Genomic DNA, 23,518 nt, shown 5'->3' on the forward strand with positions numbered 1-23,518 from the left:
GGCACATGGGATCTGTGGGGAAACTTCGTCCAGTTGCTTTTCCCGTTCACTGGCCCTCTGACATTCCTGGTTGAAGGCTGTCCAGATTAGTCGGCTTCAGGGTTGTGTGGGAGCCCTGTTTGTATGGTGTATACTCCGTCATTATGCTCTCTCTTGCGCGTACTCCATACACACTGTGCCGTCAGGGTCCCTTTTCTTTTCTTTTCTTTTCTTTTCTTTTTTTTTTAAAAAAAAAGTTCGAATTCTAATCTTTGGTTCCCCTTTTCATTTTCAGGGTCAGGTCAGGGTCTGAGGCTCGAGCTTGGAGGGTAGGAAGGCGTGTGCTTTCTTGGTGGCTTTTCTTCAAATTATGGAAAGGGTTTCCCCCTCTTTTTGGTAGTCTCTCTTCATGATTAGGACATCTGTTCGGAGTATGTACATCGTGCTCCGTAGTATTACCCTAACGTAGTTTACTGAATAATGAATATACATTTCTTATATATTGAATCCCTCCAAATTGGAGGCGCCCGTTGGCGGATTGATCCCCCTTGGCTGACCACATCCACCCATTCCGAGAGAGAATCTGACTGTCTCGGAAACGGAAATGGGCCCGTCAATGTCTGAGGTAGACGCGATAAATTAAAACGGATTGAAATTGAGTAGAGCACGGATGTCTATGACCGCATCGACACTACGAACCATGTCTCATACTTGTCTACGCCAGACGACTGCCCGTGAATATATTATCTATCTATCGTACGCCATACTCCGTCCGGTCAAGTGTACGCATGTATGTACTGTAGGTGTAGATAGTTGTACGGCTGAATGGTTGGATGCACATACATCCAACATCCCAGCCAAATGCAAGTGTGCACACCACCGACCGGTCACCCCTGCACCATCTCGTCACCTTGCTTGGGTCGTCTGCCTGGTTGGCGATGGATGGCTGGATGGCTGGATGGCTTGCATGGAAACCTTTTCCTTAAGGTAGGATCGGTCAAATATGAAATTGTTCCTAGTGTAGAGAACTAGTGGCACTATTGTTCAGGTCCTCGATGGATTCACAATAATCTTTCTTTCTTTCTTTCTTTCTCTCCTCTTTCTACTCCGTAATTATCCTCTAATTGAGAGAATTGGTCTGGACTGATTCGAGGAACCTTGTCACTCGACCTTCAGGGTTGTACTCCGTATCGGTGTTGGTTTTTTTTTTTTCTTTTTTTTTTTCTCCCCTGTCCATTCCTTCCCGTCTTTTAGTTTTGGGCCATTACGAATCCATGAAAAAATCAGCACGCAGGAATTAAATTAGTACACGTCCCTTTTTTCTTTTTCTTTCTTTTTCTCTTAGTTTGTTGTTGGATGTCACCTTTTCAATGATTATGATTTTTTGCCCCTCGGTTCATGTGAGAGGGAGAGCTGAAGGGATCAGGGATCAAATGGCTCTCGGGGCTGACGATTGCCGGTGATGTAAGCCCTGTCCTGTTTCTAAGTATATCTCTCACTATTGCCGAGATTTGCAATTGATTATCTTGATGGATGATGTACAACGGCGAACTCGGGGAGGAAAACCTATTAGTAATATCTAATCTTAATTCTATACAAAGTAGATACCAGGAACGCTTTCATACGAAGTACTCTACTCCGAAGAGTCCATGGTTCTCACCCACAGCTGCCCGTTCCAGTCTAGCCGCCAATGCAGGGTCTTTCATCCTTCCGATTAATCTAAGCGCGTAAAAATTCGTATACCTACGGAACCTCCGTGGATGGTCTGAGACTCCGAGACTGAGTACTGATTGCGCAGGCTCAATTTACTCGATACTCTCAGACATCAGATACTGGTGTGAAAAGTGGATTTGAAAAATCAAAAAGCCCACGCACGAAGGATTCCCATGGCACCTGTCTGGCATGTCTCAAATGTTCCTAAAGAGATTCACCATCCAATGATGGATCTCAGACAACTCTCATAGAGTGCATCGGATTCGCAACGCATTCCTCCTTGGCCGATGGCCCCCCTCTTCGGGCGCGGCCCCCCTCTCTCTCTCTGAGAGTCTCTCTCCCTCTCCTCTTTCGGCGAGGATGCATCGCGCCGCCGCCATTGACATACGCCAAGAAACCGGTAGACTCCACTTTCTGCACACTAGCATGATTTTTCCGTCGGGAATCACGCCAGAGGCTTGAAGGCCGGTGGAAGCTTGTTCAGGGTCCTGTCGTTGGGCGGGCGAAGCGAAGAGGGGAAACGGTGATGGGCGTGATGGGTGCAGCGCCGAGATTTAGTCCTATACACTTGGGCATAATGAATTGACCGCGTGAAAAGATTGCAGTAGGGCAGTCAAGAGGACCGGGGATTACGAACAGGGATGAACGGCCTGAAGAACAGATGACGTACCCCTGAACGGCCAACCATCCTCTCTGTTTGTCTCTGCTAATCTACCTTCCATCTAGTCCATCGTCCTTGAATAGAGTAGGGAAATCACTGTCGGCTCATGCCGTCACTTCCCGTTTCGCACTTACTCAGCTTCTGATGGAGGTTAGGTAATAATTAATTAGTCGTTGGTGGTCTCGAACCGACGCATGGTCACGGTCGAGCCGTCGTCTACCGGTCCAGTGATATCATTTTAAGTTTGTCTCTCTCTTTTTTCTCTCCATCCTCATCCACTCCGGTCGATGGATCCTTTTTCTGTTTCTGCTGCTGACGGAGTAGTTTACGGAGTCTTGGTGGTTTCCCGGGGAGAACTTCAAGACTTCAAGTCAGTTCACGAGTGGATCGGTCTTAGTCCCAAGTCGGATCATTTAGTTCAGTACTAGTCTGTCAACAGGGCGAGAGGGACGGCGCGTTTCAGCTTTCTGCTAGACTTTTCTCATCCTGAAAGTGGCAGTGGGTGTGGAGCCGGCCAGGATCGCACGCAGGGATTCGACCTGCGGGGTCATGGCGTCTTGCGAATCTAGTATTCTGGGTCTGTGATTGGCTCTTTGAATAAAAGAAAAGAAAAATTAGACTGTACCGTGTACACGATAGAGAGTCAGGCACAACGTAAGTTAAAAGAGAAAAAGAGCTACACTGTCGTTACATTGCATATACTCGGAGTGTCTCCCATGGAGAAATATGTACACAGTAAATAACGAATAACAAGAAAAAGACAATAAACCCTCTACCCGAACAGGAATAGCCCCTCTGCAATAAGGAAAGCTCAGTGAGATGTGCACGCGTCAGCTCCTGTGGGTCCATCGACGATGATTGGGTTATCTACTCGAGCCAAGCTCGGCTATCGACTATCTGCCGTCTCTGGGGCATGTGGCTGCATGTCTCCCTGCTTCTTCAAATTAAATCCCATTGGGGTGCCCAATAGCGTGGCCGATTTTTGCACCCTCTCCCTTTTTCCGTTCCCCTGTAGCTTTCCCACCATTCCCCCTCTGGTCTAGCGGGACATCAAGACCCCACCACTGGGGGGAAAGGTCAAGCCTGAACCATTCCGTTAAAAAACAGTCAATGGAGCGCTAAATCCTCTTGTCCTGGCCATGTGGGTCGTCTGGGAAAGGGCCTGTTGGGTGAGGGACTGAGGGTCTTGGCAGAAACGCCACTCGTTCGACGTCCAAAATGGTATCGGGGCGCAGGGCCAATCAAGGCGGGAGTATATTCCCTAGCAGGAAAGATAGTTTGCGGTGCCCACATCTTCTTGATCTTATGGCTTTTGTCCCCATCTCCCGCGCTATCGTCTAGTTCTACCAGTACCAGTACCATGCAATCCTATCTTCCTTCCTACAGCGGATTATGGTCGCGAACTTATGACTCTGACTGAACTATGACTATGACTACGAGTAACTCCGTCGGTATCCATTCCCACCCAGCACCTATCGCGAAGTCGCAATATTCGGTCCAAGCCTGGGACACGGGAAGGAGGAAGGACCCAACCAATAATGCAATTTCCCAGGTCGGGCCCATCCGCTCCCTTATACAAACTCGTACAGACAACTGCTCAATTCTGCTCCATCGAGGACGGGTTCCTGGCGGAAGTTCACGCGATGTTCTATTAGCTTGGCATAACTGGAAGGTTGTCTGCTCGGGGACCTCTCACTTTGTGTTCATTTCTTATTCCCCGAACCTCTAGCCATTCGCCATAGACCTCAATGGTGGGATTTGCTGCTATACTAGATCCAGGATTACTTTCCCAGTCGCCTTCAATTTGAGGCTCCTCTCTCTCTCTCTCTCTCTCTATACGGCTTAGAGTCCTTATCGAGAAGCGGGCACCGTACCGCTTCGTCCACTTGGCTCCTCTTCGCCCCTTTCTTCTCCCGCCAAATCCCTCATTCTTCATATGTGCGTGAACTTATCAGTGCAATTTATCATATACCTAGCCTTTCGCTAGTCTAGCCCCTTAGTGGTGTTCCCACCACTAACCCAGTAACTAAACCTCCCACGACACTACGAGTCAAGCAAGAGTCCTCATCCAATATACAATAACGCCAATCCTGACGATCTGCCGAGTGGGATCTGCCAAGATGGACCCCGTGCAGATGACAGATGTTTAAAAATATCTTTAAAAATGGGATTTTCATCGTTTAATCAAAACCTGAGGGATCTTCATGTCTAGGTAAATTTTTTTTCCCTTCTACGATTTTAATCAAAATTCCATTGTGCGAACGGAGCCAAAAAAAAGAAAAAGAAAAGGAAATTAATAAAATAAGGTAATCTTTGAGTCCTCGAGGTACCGATGATCGTCATGTTCCTGAAGGTCATTTGCTATTTTTTCGGAATCGACCCAAGACAGGGGACTTTTTTTCTTTGTTTCTCTAGACTACTGCCGATTGTCAATCTGCCGAGATTTTCTCTGGATGCGTGCTGTATGTAGATTTTGTTTGAGTAGGTAGACCCCGACGGATACCTACCGCATGGTTTTGCACATGGTCTGGTCTATCTTGTCTTGTCTGGGTCGGACCGATCGATTTTGTTTATCTATTCGATTTATACCATAGACTATGAAATTGTATAAGTAGAACGTTGTCCAGTGTCCATGTCCTTTCCATCTAGATCATCCCACAGAGTACATTGAAGGTAACGCGTTAGCATGAAAACCCCTCCAACTCTGACATCATCGGCTACCAACAATCGACTGAATCAAACCCCCGTTCTCGGTACTCTGTATGGTCGGAAACCCAGTTCCCTCTCTCCTGAGTCTTCCTGCTTGGCGGGGAAAGTTATGATGTCTGTGACTCCAGTTCTCTGGCCGACTAAAATCCACTGTTCTCGAGAAGCGAAATTAAAAAAGCGCTAATAATAACAACAATGATGAGCTTAGCACTACCTGCTGGGCTGTTAGACTTAGGATTTTAGTTCGCTGTCGATGCTCTAGTCTTCACGCCCTATGGAGTACGACTACTTTGATTTTTCTAGGCTCCTGAAAATCAGCACTGCTTGTTATGTTCATGTTTGCCGTTCGGGATGGGGTTGGTCTGGTAACTAGTCGGCAAATGAGTTGACATGGGGCGTTAGAGATGGATAACATCACAGGTACCTTACCTAGGTGGTAAGGTAAGGTAATACAACATACAGACTGTACATCCACAGGACCTACCTATCTATGGTAGTTTCGCCACCTACATGTCCTACGCAGAGACACTAGTCTATACTTTGACGAAGTAGTCCATGTGAGAGAGTTTCTTAGTATGAATTATGAATAACTACACCGGAGTATGGGGAGGGAGGAGTTGGAGCCAAACTCTGTAGTATCGTCCCATATCCAATACGGTAACCATTGCGGACACAGAACAGTCTCGATACGAGTCGGTCGCCTGCAAGTGCAAGTTCAGACCAAAAAAACTGTGCAAAAAAAAAGAAAAGAAAAAGAAAAAGAAAAAAAGAAAAGATACTCCACCGGCTTCCCCGATCAGGAACCCCCGCAATGGGAATTCTGATTTAGAGCCTGCCGGGCTTTCCCTAAGGATCCGTAATTGGCCCAGGGCCTCCAGCTCAGTTACGCGTTTTTGGGGATGATGTGCCGTGTCAAGGGTCCACTCTGCCGAATTGGGGAATGTCTGAGCCGCTAGCTTAGAATTGGGATCATGTCTATTGTCAATTCCCGGTTGGTGGGGCTTCGCCAAGGGGGAAAGAAAATGAGGTAGTCGAAGGATAACATTAGGATGTGGTGATTATTGAATGGGGGAATAATAAAGAGGTTATGATGATAGTGTACTCCGTACTCTGTAGCTAAAGTGCTACTACGAGTTAAGGGTGGAAAGATTGACACGCAACCGTTCAGGAGTTGACAGCAAATGCTCTATGCTATGGAGGGAATGAAATCCGGGAAAAGCGGTGAGGACCCGGTTGGAAGGGGACGAAATCCAGAGTGGATCTGGCGGTCAGGGAAAAATGTTGCTTGTTGCTGCTGCTGTTGCTGATGATGAATGCTATGATGTTGTCGTCTGTTATCGTCTATTGAAAAATTGAAACGGCTAAGGGGACTTCCTTCCTCTAGTCTCTAGTATCCATCTGTGATCATTGCGTTATACTAGTCCTCTCTGTAGGCAGATGGGACCCTTGTTCTCCAACTCCATCCATCATCATCCCCAGTGCAATTTTATACCGGTTAAAAATAAACATTCCATGATGTCGACCATGGACTCTTGCTCCTGACGCCGCTAGGAGTTTACGCAATGCACAACCCGCTTGGACCTCCCAATCTCCTGCCCATCCACCAAGATAACCCAAGAACCAAGTATCCAGGAGCAATGACTGCACGGAATACCTGCTTTTCTTGCGAACTTGCGAGTTCGGGACTCCCGTTATGGAGAACCCCGTCCGTCGCCAGGTACGGAAAAGCCCTTCTGGATCTCTCTCATTGTACCGGGTGGAGCCCCCATCTCTCGTAGAATGCCGTGCGCCCCTCTCTCCCTCTCCGGCAACGAGACTGGCGACTTGCCCACTGCACGTCTTCCGTCGCCTTCTTTCCTCTCCGCGGGATGTCAAGGAACCTGCCCGCCCAGAGTGGATATCGGCTACGGTTCGACTGCTGAACACCAAGGACTTTGGCCGAACACCAGCTCCTCAGTAATCTCTGCCATCAGACATGGCATCATCGCTCAATCTGGCTTATGTTCCGAGTTGGTTGCGAACTCCTATTGCTGGGGAGGGGGGGAACACGGCTCGTCGGTCTTGGGTTACCATGATGCATGAACCTAAGGGAGAAACCCCGGAAGAAAGCAGCTGAGTAGGAGGGCATCCTAGCGGAAGGAACCCAAACGATAGGTGGTATAATATCGCTTCCCATTGGCCCAGATTCGGAGATATCACAGCTCGAACTCTCTCCATCCCCCCCTTTTCGCTCATCCATGCCATGCCATGCCAGATGAATCTGCAAGACGGGAAATATTTTCGCTATTTACACCTCCCCCCCCCTGTACACCGGAATACAGTTCGGACGGCACATAATGTCTCCACGAGGCTTTTGATTTGCCCAAAATTCCTCATTGAAATGAAGCCTGCCGGGATTATACAATTGAAGGGCACGCTATCTGGGTGGACCTCAGCCGTCATGTTTGGAGGAAAGGGCTGCTCCAAGCCTCCAAAACTGTTCGGGCTTCAAATCCAATATTAATTTAAAGTAGCTACCTTATAAGTTATAACCTTAGCGACTAGTGCGGACTACTTTGAGTCCCTATTGTTCTTCAGTGCCTATTTGGGCGATCCGGGATGGAGCACTCGGGCCCTAATTCGAAGGGGGGTGGCTCGACTTCCCATTCTGTCAGGTTGAAGGGAAATTGGAGAGATTTGCCCTTTGCCAGAGCTTGACTTCCACGCTAAGTCTTTCCGATGGAGTAAGTAGCTGAGTCAGTGTCAGGCCCGGCAAAAACGAAAACAGAGTTCGACTTCCCTGGCGTGAATGGAGCATCGAACCATGGCCCAGAACTTGAGTTCTCTGGATAGGCGTCCGCATGGCCAACCTCGTGCCAGTCGTGTGAACAGTGGACACTTCCAGAGAGCCCCACGTTGCCTTGTGCCGGGAAATCCATGGGTCTCGTCTTTCGTTATTGGCAGACGGAACTCTGCTCATTAGCCACCTGCTGTTTCTAGGTTTTGTGTTCCCTTCCAGTCAATTCGTTTCCAAACTAACTCTGTCGCGTTTCTGGTTCCAGTGTGGTGTAGGGTCGGGTTTAAACTTCCCAACAATCGATTGCCATTCTTTCATTTGTGACCCAGAGAATCTCATTATTCTACTCCCGTTCTATGTTTAATCCCAACCCACCCGATCAGCCATTGTTTCTGTGGAACTTTGTACGAGTTGTCTCATTTCCAGGGATCCGACCCGTTCGTTGTGGCGGCCCTCCGATGATCGGGTTCTCCTTTTTTTGCTTCCAACTGTTAGTGTTAGTTAGACTCAGGAATAAGTTAGCGTTTCCCCTTTCCCCCCCTTGCTCGGATGGTACTAGCGTGGACTCGCCTTACCTGAATAACATTGGTTGGGATTGGATGGGGACTGAGCGACAGGGGACTGGGAAAAAAGCAAAACAACTTTTCAACCAAGAAAATTGAAAAATAAAATCAACTGGAGGATGAGTGCGTGAGAGAGAGAGAGAGAGAGGAACGCCACCGACTCCTCCACCCCCCACCCATCTTTCTCTCTCTCGTCAAGAGTCGATGCCGACAATTTCGGATTTCCCCTCCCAACTTTAAGTTAAGCTAGCCCCGAGCGTGATGAGCTGTACCTATCATATCGTCCCGCCGTGGCTTTTGGCTTGTGTTTAGGGGAGGTGGTCGGCTTGATGGCTGAGTGGGAAAAAAGAAACGCCCCAGCCGAACGGTTGCAGAAGTGGGCGTCCGTCAATCCTTTGAGAAGGGAGTACTCAGTACGGAGTACAGTTACACTGTCCGTAGAGATGAGAGATCCAGTCTGTATATCGATATGCAATCGATATGCGTTTCAACTACGATTTTGATCTTCGATTTAGCATGCAAATAGAACAATCCTTAAATCGCCTGGGAAAGTTTTCTACGAGTTGAATCGGAATTTAGTCTAAATCTCGATCGGATGTGAAAAGTGAAACTGAGAAGATCCCTACCCAGTACCCATTTCAACTTGGCTCACTGTCAAAATCCCAAGTACCGAGAAAGCAAAGACCAGTCCGTCAACCTTTTTTTTCACCCTGGTTGAACTTAAAGACTTAGAGTGTGTCCCTTATCCGATTTTGAAACTCCTTTTTTATTATTTTATCGGACCCTCTCTTCCGATACTTTCGGTGGCTTATTTCACTTTCCCTTTTACCATGTTTTTTTTTTCTTTTATTTTATTTTGATCGCATACCAATGATAAGTTTCCATTACTACACCTCAAGTCACTGGGAGACCTTGCATTCTGACTTCTGACATCGAGTAACTTCCGTCCGCTCATTTCCAAAAAGTGGATGTGGATGTCAAGTCGCGTGTGATGTGTTCCATGCTCGAATTCAGAAAGCCATATGCCGCCGCTAGTGTTTTGATGTGGAATCCACTGTTCCGTGCTCTGACGTCGGTGTGGACGCCTCTTTAAGGCCCCCCGGCTAATGGGGAGACGGGAGGTTTTTTTTTTTTCTTCTGCCCTTGACCATGGCATTAACTGCCCCGGTGCTAGGGAATAATACTTGTTCTCGGGGAAGGGCGGAAAGGATCAAAAACATATCAAAGAGGAATAAAAAGTAGGATAAAATTAAATTAAATAAAATAAAAATTAAACTATCTAGCATAATTTCACTCTACGGAGTACAGTCTAGCAGTTCGAGTCGAATACCAGCCGTTGCTGAGGTCCAAAAGGCGAAAACTGAAAAAGTGTTCAAGTGGCCACAGCGCGATAAGCCAGAAGTGTCAATGTCAGTGGAGGGGGTGTTGTTTCCAATGCCGCTGAGCAGCCAAACAGATCCAAGAACTGCCGGCGGGTTGCGCCATGGGATCCTGGTAACGTGGCTGCGATCTGACTTGATGATGGGCGGTACATGTGCCCCGAGGATTTGATGGACGAGAACTCTTGAGTTTAAAATATCCGACCGATGGCTTTTTCATTTTGTTCGTCTGCGGCAAAAGGGAAAAATTGAATCGCCGTTCTACCATTACCACGATGATGCAATTAAGTAATTTATCTCTTCTACTCCGGAGTACTATCTGCATGACATAGAAAATATTCGTCAGAATTAGAAATCATCTTGAGACTCGAGGCAGGAAGACGGGCAGAAGGCGAGGGGAGAAAACAGAGCCGTCTCTAATAGTATGCGGAGCATGTCCGACTCGATAGGGAATCCTCTCTCCCGTCTCAAGGTGGATACTACCAACGGTCGAAGTCTTCACAAGAATCGGTACGGAGGATGTACTGCGTACTGCGTACGGGGACGTGCCTAAACCCAGTCACCATCGGAATCGTAGGTTTAGCCTTGATCCCAAATTTGGCCGGAGAGTAGCCATTCTGACCATTCTGGGTAATTGATATATTAAATTGTCAATATATTAAACATGCGAGGCATGATCTCGGACACAATATTATTTTTCCTCACCTCAATACAATCGCCAATAGATTCTTCTGCGCAGTTGTTACTTGTAAGCCATACCGTCATCGTGCATGGGGCTGGCATTTTTTTTCTTTTTTCAATTTTTTTTTCTCTCTCCTCCCCTTGTCTCCCTCCAACTTCCCAGCTGCGGTAAGCCTGCACTGCGGAGTAGGTATCCAATGTATCTCCCGTATGTACTCTAAAGCGTCGGTGCAAACCGCCAGCAACTTACTAATTTGTGTATAGTTTCTCTTCTAGTGTTCAGCTGCCCCTCTCCCCCTCCCCTCCTCAACACCGGACAGCAGATTCTGTTGGATAATGTCTTCTCTCGAAGAATGAGGTGTACGTGGCCAGCACCCGTGATGAATTCCAGACATGCACGATTTTAGCCACCGAACCATCCATCTGTAAGTATGGTAGATACCAGGTAGCATCGCACCACCACTGCAGTCGGTAAATTGCTTCGACGAGGGGGAGAAAAGGAATGCTTGTCAGAGCTCCTGCTATGCATGTAAAAAGATATTACCATGATGTGCGTGCGTCCGTAGGTTGGTTAACGTGTGTGTGGATGCAGCGGTGCACGGGTTACTCTGTATGTCTGAGATGGCTGCGGCGGCTCCATTGTGGGAGAGAGATTCTTCAAAGCACCAACTACATTACTCCGTACTACTGTGTACTATACTATAGGTAAGGTAGTGTATCACCTATTAAATCATCATCCCGATGGAAATAACCTCATGTAAATCCCGTAGTTTATCTTGTACCTGACTATTCACCGGGCTGCCTACATCACGGAGCTGCAGCATCTTGTCATACAGTAACCACTTTAACTACCACATGCCCCGAGGCATATTTACCGGTATTATGCAGCCATCGCTCATACACCGTAGGGCGACCGCTGCAGCCGGTCCAAGAGGGCCAAGTCATCCACCAACTCCTGTCCACGCTCCAATCACAGCCTGGTCAGGGCTCCCGCTTTACATCTGCACCGTGGCCGGTAAAGTCCTGTAGAATCGATGCATTCATTCTACTGGAGGTAAGGTAGGTACACAGTAAAGTACCCTGGGCTTCCAGAGAGGGAAGTAATTTCCCATTTGCATAATCCCATTATCTGAGTCCGTTAACGTGCTGCGTACTCCCGTATACTGTAGAAGCAGGTATGCCGTACTCGACCGTGGGAACCAAATTCCAGAATACATTACTTACCAGTTACCGTAAAGCGATTAGTTAGGGGCAACTAAGAGACAGCAAAAGAAAAGAAAAAGGGACAGAACCATTGAATCACAACCCAGCAGGTGGAGTCGATCCACCTTCCTTCTGGGAGCTTTTTTATCTCCAGTTGTAGAGCGTCCCCCACGGAACGGGTATACCCTTTGACGTATCTTTGTGATCTGCCACTTCCCCGCTACCTTGAAACACTCTCAAGGGCTCAAGGCGAACCTTGGTCGCTGCATCTAAGCTTAAGACTTGGCGCCGCCTTTCTTTCCTCAGAAAACTTTTCTTTTTTTCCTTTTTCCCTCGAAATTATTATTCCCTATTATTTTTTTGGCTTTCCGCGACTGTCCCCCTCTTCCCCCCCCTCTTCCTCGCGCTTTCCCCCTTTTGCTCTGGTTACTCCTCCAGACACACTACTTTGTATAGACACGGCACAAACTGCCCCCTCCCCATCTTGCCCCCCCTTTACACTAAACATTTTGACTGTAGGGGGGAGCTTTTTAGTGTACCTCCAAAGCATTACCACCCTGCCGCCCAATGGACCTTCCGCAGTTGGCCTGAAGCCAGCCCACCGGCCCCCCTATGATTAGTGGTTTGGTAGGGTATGGATTATTCGCGCAATCGCTGCCAAATTATTCGGGGGGGAAAAGGTACGGGAGAGGGGACACACATGGTGGTACGTACGCATGTCTTCTTCACTCTCCACGACGGAATAAGCAACTGAGAATGTTCAGTCCCTTCAGACTATGGAGCACGCTTAGTTTTCTGGCTGTACCTGTGCTTTTTTTTTTTTTTTTTTTTTTTGCCTCTGGGTATTCGCGTAAGCCCACTTCTTCTCTTACCCCCCCTCTTGTCTTTGCGTACACCGTAGTCTCCTTTTTTTAGGGATTTATTTTTTTATCAAAAAACCTCAAAGTAGTTCATCGATCTAAACCTGTTTTTACTTCTTTTTTGAGTTGGTTTGAATTTTCTGACGGTCGACGCTTTTTCCCTGGTCTCCATCTTCGATGATTACGGATTACGTACAGCCTGCAGAGGGCGACCCGGTATTTGGTTACTTACACTCATACATGCCTCCCCTCTGCCTACACAGACTATGTTCCGATCCCGGAGTTTCAGGTCCCTCTCTCAGTGCCTCCCCTTTTTTTTGTTTCCCCTGCTTTGTATTATTGTCCATTTGTTTTTATTATTGTCATTTTCTTCTCTTGTTTTCGCTGTTCCTGGTTTTGTTTACAGTATGTCTGAATCTGGCGGACAATGCAGTCCACGAGCAATCAGATTTGTAAGTCCTTAGATTAATTTCTGCGTCTGATTTGTTATTCGAGAGGACTCGTCGAAGTCCTTAATTGTGATGCGAAGAATGATGATGAAATGCTGGTAAAAATAGAAAACAAGCAATTAAAATGAGTCCAAAAGAAATGATGAAATTAAAATTAAAGAGAAAAAAAAAAGCAAAAAGAAAATTCATCAGTAAACAACCCCAAAATTTAAACCAAACCAAACTAATTCCTAAATTCAAATTCGAACCAAGGAAAAGGGAAAAGAAAAAAGGACCAAAAAAAAATAAAAAAATAAAATAGAATAGAAAAAAAAAGCAAGCGACCCATCCAAAACCTTGAGGGTCACCCGAGGAACTGGTTCCCATTTGGAGAGTTCCCACTGGCACTAAGCAATTCCTCTTGCTTCGTTTTTTAACACTGGCGCCGTTTCGAAGCCTAAGCGGCCCAAAGTAACGATCTGCAACCGTCCCCGACGGGACGTCGTCAGTGGCACTAGCCCATCACCAACACGGCAACGCCAGGGCTTCCCTTCGTCCCTGCGGCCCATCCTCATGCTGAGATCCTGTATTTGTTCATAAGCTTCGCCGATCCCCTTTGGGCCCTTCCCCAGACTGCCTGTCTATCTTTCTTCCTCTCTCTCCTTCCCCCTTTGCTTTCCCTTTATTATTCCCGTCGAGGACGCCGGTCTTCCCCCTCTTCCCCCAAAAAGGCAGATTGTCGCTCTATTTCTCCTCTTTGGTTCTTGATCTTTCTTAAACTCTAGCTTTCCGTCGGATTGTTTTCCTGCCCTGACTATCGCTCCTCCGCGCATCTTCTTCCTCTTCTACTACTCCTACATCGCGGATCAATCAATCGCTTTATTGATTGATCGATCTTCACTATCTTATTCTTCTTTACTCTTTGGTCTATCCCTTCACACACACACCCTTTCTTCCTATCGCATCCCCCACCTGTCAATCTTGCACAACACGTTCCCTTGACTCTTGTGTACGTCGCGATCATCTTCCCCTTGATCGTCCGTCCCCTTTGGTCTTGTTTCGAACATACGCATTGTTTGTGGTCGTTGCGAAGACAATCGCAACTCGCCGCGACACCTGCATACTCAACATAAACAAACAAGGAATTTGTCCAGAATTCCACCCCAATAACATCTATCCTCCATGACGATGGTCATTGAAAACCAGAACCGCCAGTACGGCGGGATGGGCTTCGACAACGTCTATCAACATAACATGCCGCATCACAACCCTCCTCAATTTACCGACCCTTGGACCGCTGCTCATACCTCGTCTCATTCCACCCCGCCCGTGTACGCGACCTCCATGGGTCTCAACCATGCCAAAGAGGAAGTGAGCCGGCCTTCGCCCATGTCGATGCCCTACTCGAGCATCCCCGTCTCCGCGCCGTCCATGGTCACCGGAAGCAACTACTCGACCACCACCGCCACGAGCTACCCTGGGCCCGAAGTCATGGGAATGCAGCACGATTTGCCCCGTACCTCTTTCGAACAAGCTCCCGCTTACACTACGACGTCACCTATGAGCACTTTCGCACCCGCTAGCTATGCGCCGTTGAGCTACGCTCCCTCTCTACACCAGGATCGCCGGATATCTCATGCGTAAGAAAACCCTCTCCCTCTTCGCGTTTTGCGAGTTTCTATGCGAAGACTTGCGCTAACCATGTTCCTTTCCTCTCACAGTGATGCTGCTCGCGTTGGACCCTCGCAACCCCCCTCTGCTCCTACATTCGGCGATGCGCTCGATGCCAGCCGCGGAATGGTCGCTCTCAGCCAGGATTTGACGCCCCGTAACATCTATGGTCCTCGTGGCTCCCGGGGATCTGGCGATTCCTATGGTTTCCCTTCTACCCACTCTTCTGGATCTTCGATCTCCTCGGGAGGAAACTACCCTTACTACAGCGCTTCCGTCGCATCGGTTGAGTCGTCTGTGACCGACTACAGCTCCACGACATCGGAATCTTACGAGAATGGGCACCTGTCGCGGACTCTTCCTCGCCCCTCGAACCTTCTGTCGGGCAGCGCTCCCCCGGGACCTCAGTCGATGATGAGCCAATTCAGCTCGAAAATGCCGTCCAACACTCAGAAGAAGCACAAGTGCAAGGTGTGCGACAAGCGTTTCACTCGGCCCTCGTCTTTGCAGACCCATATGTACAGCCACACCGGCGAAAAGCGTAAGTGCCATCGATGATTTTCTACTATCCGCGGTAGATACTGACAATTTGGTCTTCAGCATTCGCATGTGATGTGGACGGGTGCGGCCGACACTTCTCAGTTGTCTCCAACCTTCGTCGACACAAGAAGGTCCACAAGGGCGAAAAGGATGGAGTGTCTGGCGAAGACGACGAGTAAATCTCTCGCCATTCACACCCAATATCCCCCGCCTAATATATTTATCTTCAACCCTCGAGCCTTGTCCCGGTGCGAAGCTAAGGAAGCTTCAATACGGCTTCCGTACTCAACGACCCCTGACAAGGCTTCTCACCCCTTGTACAACAGCTTCCGACTTCTGCGGATTCTTCCACTTATTCATTCTTCTTTTTTCCCGTCTCTGCGTTTGACAGAGAATTGATACCCCTTTTCTTCTATTTATTATCATGGATCGGCAGGATTACGGTACAAGGGACTTTTTGGAGGGATTTCTCGGTGATGTCTTCTGTTTTTGTCTTCCCACGTTATGACCATAGAAGGTACCGGTTGTTTTTCCTGCATGGTTTGATTTTTTTATATTTCACTTCTTTCGCTCGCTTAGACTAGGGTGTTGGTGCTTCCCTTTTTCTTTTCTTTTCTGGCACGAGTCTTCTTTTCTGATACCAACTGGGTTGTGTTTTGTCTGGATTTTTTTCGTTTTTCTTTTCTTTCTGCGGTTCACCGATCTTGGCCATTTATCTTACACATACCTTGATTTGGAGACCTTCGCAGCAGGTCCGCTACATTTTTGCTATTTATTTCGTGTGTGGAACTTGATTCGATCTGCTTTATTTCGTTTCCCTAGAGCATTGGATCTCAAGGATGGCTTGGGATTGGGTGGTTCCCCATGATACAGTATACCACCGGAGAGATAGGAAACTGATACCCGCTGCGCAAATTGGGCGGAGCATGGAAATTGAAACGAAATACCTGGCGGCGATGCAAGCATGCTCGATTTGAAATTTGGCTTTTGGGTTGGGTCGGGTTGGTTTTGATTTGGAGCAAGCATACAAATAGACACGATGTGGGTGTCATTACGGTCGCTACTATTATTGATTATTTATACCATAATTGTCTAATAAATTTGATATACGGACACTTTTTCCTTACGGAGTAATAGGATTGGTGATTTGGTTCCTTTCGTTTTGCTCTTTGGCATTGGAGGTTAAGGGTTCTATGGTTCGGTTATGATCTCCTGGCGGTATGTCGCTGCTTTCTTCATTCTGAGATCCATGACCCTGCACTGGTTCTCTCTCCACACCGAACCGAAGATATTCCCTATGATGCTTGAGATGCTGGCGCCTCTCGGTCTCAACTAGATGGCATTCCTCTATCTTCCGGGACGGCATTGTATCCGTTCTCTTTTCTGAAGTTGGCAGAGCATGGTCCCTCGACTGGCGACATAGCGTGAATCTCGAAATATGTATATGCGATCTCAGACCGGTACTGCAAAATGTCTGAGTACTGGACCTACTCGTAACTCGTTGAGTGTCCACTCGGTTGCTCAGGGCGTGTTGATGAGGAGGTAGTTACGGAGGACCCCGTGTCTGGTCGAGTTTCACACTACAACATTCTAGGTAGCATATGTGCAGAAGCTGTTAAGGGTGAATTGGCGAGGGACATCTATCCGTTCATCTCCTTCTATTTCTCGTCGAATACCATTCGTTCTCTTTTCACCCTTTTGTTATACATATGCACTTGGAGATCAAGAAACGGCTCTCCGCAAACTAGACATTCAGGTCCGCCGCACGTCGGGTACGCTACGGCCGGCGCTTAGAGGTTCTCTCTTAGTATCCTGGGGAGCTTGAGATACGAGATAGATAAAGTTCGGCTTTGAGGAGAGGGGATGGATAAAGGGGGAATGTTACTCTGAGGAGATTATTGGTTATTTGGAGATGCAAGGAAGAGGGCTTGTTGTTTGTGGAAAATTCGGAGAATTGCGATAGGTTGGATACCCTGGTCGGGTAACTCTCTAGATAGCAATGCGGAGAAGGAAAGATAAGAAGATGAACAACTGAACGCCCCTCCGTTATCGTCAATATAAAAGGCCAAAGATATCGCATGTTCAGATAGAGGCAAGTCTAGTCCAGAGACAATTCTATACCAAGTACTATGGCTTCATCCTCAACCTCCCCTCCATCTCCCCCCAAAGATGCCACCAAAATCCTCCGCAAGGTCGACCGTCGACTCATCCCCATCCTCTTCTTCACATACATGTTGAACTTCATGGACAAAACCATCCTCTCCAGCGCCTCGGTCTTCGGTCTCATCGACGATACAGTCCGTTCCTCCTCCCGATGTTGAGTCCGTCCATAACTGACACCCCCTGCAGAACCTCGTCGGTCAACAATACAGCTGGGTCTCCAGCATCTTCTACTTCGGCTACTTCTTCTGGGAAGCGCCCACCAACCTGCTCATCCCGCGACTCCCCGTCGCCAAATACCTGACAGTGAACACCCTCTTCTGGGGCGCCGTGGTCGCCCTGACCGCCGCCTGCGTCAACTACGGCGGTCTCCTCGCCGTACGGTTCCTCCTCGGCGTCGCCGAAGCCACCATCACCCCAGCCTTCATGTTCATCACGACATCGTGGTACACGCGCGACGAGATCCCCATGCGCACCGGGATCTGGTTCTCAGGGAACTCGATCGGCGGACTCGTCGCCAGCCTGCTCGCCTACGGCGTCGGACACATCCCAGGGCCCCTGAGCCCATGGCAATGGATGTACATCATCCTGGGAGTCGCGACGTTCCTCTGGGCAGTCATCCTCTTCCTCTTCCTACCCGACAGCATCTCCAGCGCACGATTCCTAACACCCCCCGAACGAACCTTGATGACCCACCGCGTCCTCATCGCAGGGACCGGCCGCACCGAAAAAACCACCTGGTCGTGGCCGCAGACCCGCGAATGCCTCATCGACCCCAAAACCGCCTTCCTCTTCTCCCTCGCCTGCCTCACGCAGATCCCCAACGGCGGGACCCAGAACTTCAGTAACCTGGTCATCACCTCGTTCGGGTTCACCCCGCTGCAATCCACCCTCCTCAACATCCCCACGAGCCTGATCAGCGCCGCGACCATCGCCGTGACGGGATGGATCGCCAGCCGATATCGAAACGCAACCTGCCTCCTCCTCCTAGGGATCACGATGCTAAGCATCACCGGAAGCGCAATCATCTACGCGCGGAGACACGTACCTCGGGGAGGACAGCTCTTCGGATACTTTCTCCTAGCGACAGGCCCGGGGGCCTTACCGCTGATCATGTCCCTAGTCCAGGCGAACTATAAAGGCGTGAGTAAGAAGATGTGCATGACGGCGCTGATGTTCGTGGCGTATTGTGCGGGGAACATCGCGGGTCCGCATCTCTTTCGGACGAGTGAGGCCCCCGTCTATCAGACTTCGTTTCGCGCGATCTTGGTCTGTTATATCATTGCGGGGGTGTTGGCAGTTGCGCTGAGGGGGTATTTGGGGTGGTTGAATCGGAGGAGGGATGAGAGGGAGGGGGTTAGGGGGGATGCTGGGTTGGCGGGCGCGGTGGTCGGGGTGGAAGGAGTAGGAGGTAAGGCGCAGCAGGGGAGGGAGACGAGGCAGGACGTGTCGGAGTTGGTGCATTCGGTGGAGTTGAGACCGGAGGATTATGAGGACGTGACGGATTGGGAGACCGTGGGGTTTCGGTATCGGTTGTAGATGGTAGATATTATATCCGCGAATTGAGGACATGACAAAAGATACGAGTCTGCAATGTCTATTGCAATGATTAAATCGAGCCCTTTTCTACCAGTAAATCCCTAGCAAGTATCATAGTTAAAATCCGCAACGCCATGTAGAGCCCATGTAAAGCAAGATTATTATGCACATATAAGACAAGTCTTGACGGCGCCGGGCTGTCCAGTCCAATATCTCTCACCCCCCTTAACGGATCCGATCCAGTTTCGCCCGGTTCATGGCAACCTGGTCGCTGACGTAGTCGCTCTGCAGGATTGTTAGACTTGTTCGTGGTCAATCTGAGTAGAGCCTTGAATGTACTCACCTTGGCCGTGATACGCTCCAAGTGGCGGTTCTGCTCGTCCAGCTCGCGGCCCGTCGCCTTGGCCAGTCCGTTCAATCGGCCCGCCGCACCGCCCAGCAGATCCAAGTTCTGCTCGATCTCGTTCTCCATGCCTTCGTCCTCGCTGTCCGCCTCGAACTGGTACTTGGCCCGGTCCGTGACATTGGTGCGACCGCCTCGTCCGGGCTTGCCCGCCTCGCGCTCGATGTCGCGGAATGTCCGCTCCATGCGCTGGTTGGTGCCGAAGGCCTCCTGCCGGGTGCCTTCGCGGGCAGCCCGTTCCTCTCGGTGCGTGTTCAGGATCTTCTCGTCGCGGTCCCGTCGTCGCCGGGAGCTGGTGAACGGGTTGGACACGTGCACCGCGAACATGCTCTTGTTCAGCGTCTTCAGCTCGCGAGCCTTCTCCTCAGCCACGCGACCCTCCACCTTAGCAATGTCCAGGTGCTTCTCGGTATCGTGAATGCGCTCGCCCTGGGCTCCCAGACGGGCCAGCGTCTCGCGACCGGTCTCCTCGGCCTGCGCCGCAATGCGGAGCGCATTACGAGTCGACGCCACATCGCCCTGCTTGATGAATCGAATATCCTGCTTGATCGTCGAGATCTCCTCCTCCTCTTCCTCTTCCGCCGTCAGCTGCCGCTCCTGGTACGTCGACGTGTTGTACGCATTGCTTCCACCGCCGTACGCGGGGGACCCCTCGGTATAAGGCGGTGGGGGCGCTCCGCCCTGCGGTTGCTGCTGCTGCACTCGCTCTCTAGCACCGCCGAACAGCGCGTCGCGGTTGGCATCCCCCGCAGCGGGGTCATTAGGATCGGCACTGCCCAAGCCTCCGTAGCCACCGGGGCCGTATCGAGAAGCTCCAGCAGCAGGACCGGCACCGCCAGCACCTCCGCCGCCGAATCGATCGCTGCCGTACCCGCCCGTGTTGTTGTACTGGTTGGGAGCGTAGCCACCGCCCTGGTACTTGTTATCGGCGGGGATGCCGTGGGGGCCTGACGAGGCGGCGGAGCTAGACTGCTCTCCCGCGGGCAGAGGAGCCACGCCGGCGGTGATCTTCGCTTTGGTGTAGGGATCGGTGGGAATAGGCTTCGCGTAGGGATTGGCAGGGGGCGCTGGACTCTTGTTCTTCGATCGCGAGCCGAAGAGTGCCAGGCGGCTGGAGGACTCGTCGTCTTCCGACTTCTTCAGGCCGAATCTGCCCATCGTGGAGATTAGTCGAGGCTGTGGGTCTAAAGCAGAGGTATTAGAGGCAGATAAAGAGAAGACGAGAAGAAAGAATGAAATTAACAGAAGAATGGGAGAGAATGAAGGACAAAAGGGGGAGAGGAGAGGGTGAGAAAGATGAAACTGCCACGTTCAGGGGATCTGCGGGCAAATGTCAGGTCAAGGTGGTATCGATGGTATTGCAGATACCCTTGAGATGGCGGGGAGATGTGAAGGAGGTTCAGAGTATGACAATACCATGACAATACGGTATAGTGGCGGTGCCAGGCTATGTCGCCACTAGGCCTCTTCCGGTTAGCCCCGATGGCTGAGTACTACCAGCCAATCAGAGATGGGAAGCCACAGGGTCACCGCTTTTGCGTCCTCAGGCATCAACTCGCAGTGTCCTTCCGCCTTCCTTCTTCCGCCTTCTGTTCATCTCCTCTCTTCATTAATTCAGCGTCCCCCCAGCATGGCGCCATATCCAGGGTCTGATGCGGACTTTCTCCGGGACAAGGCGCGTAGGGATATTTTGAATCTCCTGGAAGGCGTGAGTTAAGGCTCTCGATCGTCTTTGCGCATACTTGGCTGAACTTCCTCCAGGTGCGCGGGAAGAAGAACCTCGTCATAAGCCAGGACCTGGCAGGCCCGGTCGGTCTCTTTGTCAAGTTCTCCCTGCTTCAGGAGTACGGGGTAGATCGTGTATTTCTCCTCGAGAACGCCAATGTGGACTCCTCGCAGCGCAATGTGATCTTCTTAGTCCATGCCGAAAAGACGCGCCAGGTGCGCGCAGTGGCAGGTATGTTGGTCGTCCATCCATCTCGTCGGCGCCTTCTTTGTAAATTGCTGCACGTTCCTCCGAATGACTGCAATGGAATGGGACGAACTGTAGATTACGCAGATGCCTCATCTCTCCGTAGTCGGTTGAGTTCCCTATATCAACATTCATATCTCCAAATTACCCAGCTCATCTCTAAGGCCTTCTTTCTTATACCACGTGTGACTGGATGCCATCAGTGTGAGCTGACATCTCGCTAGAACAGATCCAACGCCTGCAACGGAATGGCAATGTGGAGCATGAGTTCTCCATTTTCTGGGTCCCTCGCCGGACTCTCGTAAGCAATGCCATCCTGGAAGAGACCGGCATAATCGGGGATGTGAACGTCGCAGAATTTTCCTTGTACTTTGTGCCTCTGGAGCAAGACGTCCTGTCGCTGGAGCTGGAAGATGCCTTCAGTGATCTGTATCTGGTAAGAGAACTTGTGTATGAAAAGACCGCAGTGGACTAAATCCGGGCACAGCATAAGGACCCGGGATGTGTGTTCCTTGCCGCAAAGGCTCTTATGGATATTCAGCAGCGACACGGCTATTTCCCGCGGATCATCGGCAAGGGTGACAATGCTCGACGACTGGCAGACCTGCTGCTACGGATGAGAAAAGAACTGGATGCCGAAGAAAGCTCCGGCCTCATGGATCCCTCCACGAGAGGACTGCTGCCTAGTGCAGATACCGAGAGCCTGATCATCATTGACCGCGACGTGGACTTCGGCACGGCTCTCCTCACGCAGCTCACCTATGAGGGCTTAATCGATGAGACCGTTGGCATCAAGCAAAACCAAGCCGATGTGGACACCTCCATTGTCGGCTTCACGCCGACGCCCCAAGCCCAAGAATCCTCAAAAGCTCCGCAGCAAACATCCAAACAGGGCCAGAAACGCAAGATCCAGCTCGACGCCTCCGACCAACTCTTCAGCCAACTCCGCGATGCCAACTTTGCCATCGTCGGCGATATCCTGAACAAGGTCGCCCGTCGTCTGGAGACTGACTACGAAAGCCGACACACGGCGAAGTCGACGACCGAGCTGCGCGAATTCGTCAACAAACTCCCTACCTATCAACTCGAACACCAAAGCCTGCGGGTGCACACCAACCTCGCCGAAGAAATCATGCGAAACACCCGCGCCGACACCTTCCGCAAGATTCTGGAAGTCCAGCAAAACAACGCCGCCGGCGCCGACCCGACCTACCAACATGACTCCATCGAAGAGCTCATCGCCCGCGACGTGCCCCTCAAAACCATCCTCCGTCTGCTCTGTCTCGAATCCTGCATGTCCGGCGGTCTCCGTCCGCGCGACCTGGAGAACTTCAAACGCCAGATTGTCCAAGCCTACGGCTACCAACACATCCTAACCTTCTCGGCATTGGAGAAGATGGACCTTCTCCAGCCCCGTTCTTCTGCCACCACCATGCTCATCCCCACCACGGGGACCCAGACCGGCTCTAAAACTAACTACAACTACCTGCGCAAAAACCTGCGCCTCGTGGTCGAGGAGGTTAGCGAAAAGGACCCCTCCGACGTCGCCTACGTCTACAGCGGCTTCGCCCCTCTTAGCATCCGTCTCGTCCAGTGTGTCCTGCAGAAACCCTACATCCTCTCCCTCATCCGCGGCGGCTCGACCGCCCCGGCCATCACCGGTCCCAGTCCCGCGAGCACCGCCTCCCCTGGCTGGCTCGGCTTCGAGGACGTCGTCAAGAGCGCGCGGGGGGCTACCTTCAGCATCGTGCAGAAGGGCGACGACAAAGCGGTACGTGCGCGCCAGACCATCAGTGGCACCAACGCCACCAAGACCATCTACGTCTTCTTCCTGGGCGGCATTACCTTCACGGAGATCGCGGCGTTGCGGTTCATCGCGGCCCAGGAGGCGCCTAGACGGAAGATTGTCATCTGCACGACTAGTATTGTCAATGGAGATCGTATGATGGATGCGGCGATCGAGAAGGGCGATTTTGCTAAGATGGAGTAGTGTAGTAGTTCTCCTTCGCCAGTAGGTAAGAATCTTCAAGGATGTAGAACTGTGATTCTCACTTTGCTTTGAATTTCTACCTACCACTTTGATTGATGTATGACAAGAGCACATAACACGATGGGAGGACCCATTAGCAAGCATACCTAATAAAATTTCTATTAAGAACAAACCAGCACTGATGTATGCATCTTCTATCCACGCCAAGTACAGTAGCACTTAAGTAGATAAATAAAAAAACATCCATCATCAATTCACCACCACCCATACTCAGCATCCCCCAAGAAACAA

General features: G+C 50.2%; 4 protein-coding genes across 5 annotated transcripts; 3 read left to right on the plus strand and 1 right to left on the minus strand.

The window, feature by feature from the left end:
• Positions 1-14,134: 14,134 nt before the first annotated feature.
• LDX57_005088 (uncharacterized protein) lies at positions 14,135-15,342 on the plus strand (the record flags this gene model as incomplete). Its single annotated transcript, XM_046086768.1, has 3 exons — positions 14,135-14,592; positions 14,674-15,164; positions 15,224-15,342. 3 exons carry the CDS (start codon positions 14,135-14,137, stop codon positions 15,340-15,342), a joined length of 1,068 nt encoding a protein of 355 aa, XP_045942733.1.
• Positions 15,343-17,292: 1,950 nt separating this feature from the next.
• LDX57_005089 (uncharacterized protein) lies at positions 17,293-18,862 on the plus strand (the record flags this gene model as incomplete). The annotated part of the gene is made up of 2 exons (XM_046086769.1): positions 17,293-17,460; positions 17,513-18,862. The coding sequence occupies 2 exons, from the start codon at positions 17,293-17,295 to the stop codon at positions 18,860-18,862; spliced, it is 1,518 nt and encodes a 505-aa protein (XP_045942734.1).
• A 225-nt stretch (positions 18,863-19,087) lies between these two features.
• Positions 19,088-20,423, minus strand: SEC9 (putative plasma membrane SNARE protein (Sec9); the record flags this gene model as incomplete). Its single annotated transcript, XM_046086770.1, has 2 exons — positions 19,088-19,147; positions 19,206-20,423. 2 exons carry the CDS (start codon positions 20,421-20,423, stop codon positions 19,088-19,090), a joined length of 1,278 nt encoding a protein of 425 aa, XP_045942735.1.
• A 438-nt stretch (positions 20,424-20,861) lies between these two features.
• On the plus strand, positions 20,862-23,460 carry VPS33 (Sec1 family protein). 2 transcript variants are annotated; one of them, XM_046086771.1, is made up of 4 exons: positions 20,862-20,973; positions 21,027-21,222; positions 21,462-21,673; positions 21,725-23,460. In XM_046086771.1, the coding sequence occupies exons 1-4, from the start codon at positions 20,896-20,898 to the stop codon at positions 23,225-23,227; spliced, it is 1,989 nt and encodes a 662-aa protein (XP_045942736.1). In that variant the 5' UTR covers positions 20,862-20,895; the 3' UTR covers positions 23,228-23,460. The 2 variants fall into 2 exon arrangements, with proteins under 2 accessions (XP_045942736.1, XP_045942737.1); XM_046086772.1 differs by having other exon boundaries at positions 20,862-23,460.
• Positions 23,461-23,518: the final 58 nt, after the last annotated feature.

Source organism: Aspergillus melleus, assembly GCF_016097325.1.
Source record: "Aspergillus melleus strain CBS 546.65 chromosome Unknown contig3, whole genome shotgun sequence".
Classification (NCBI taxonomy): domain Eukaryota; kingdom Fungi; phylum Ascomycota; class Eurotiomycetes; order Eurotiales; family Aspergillaceae; genus Aspergillus; species Aspergillus melleus.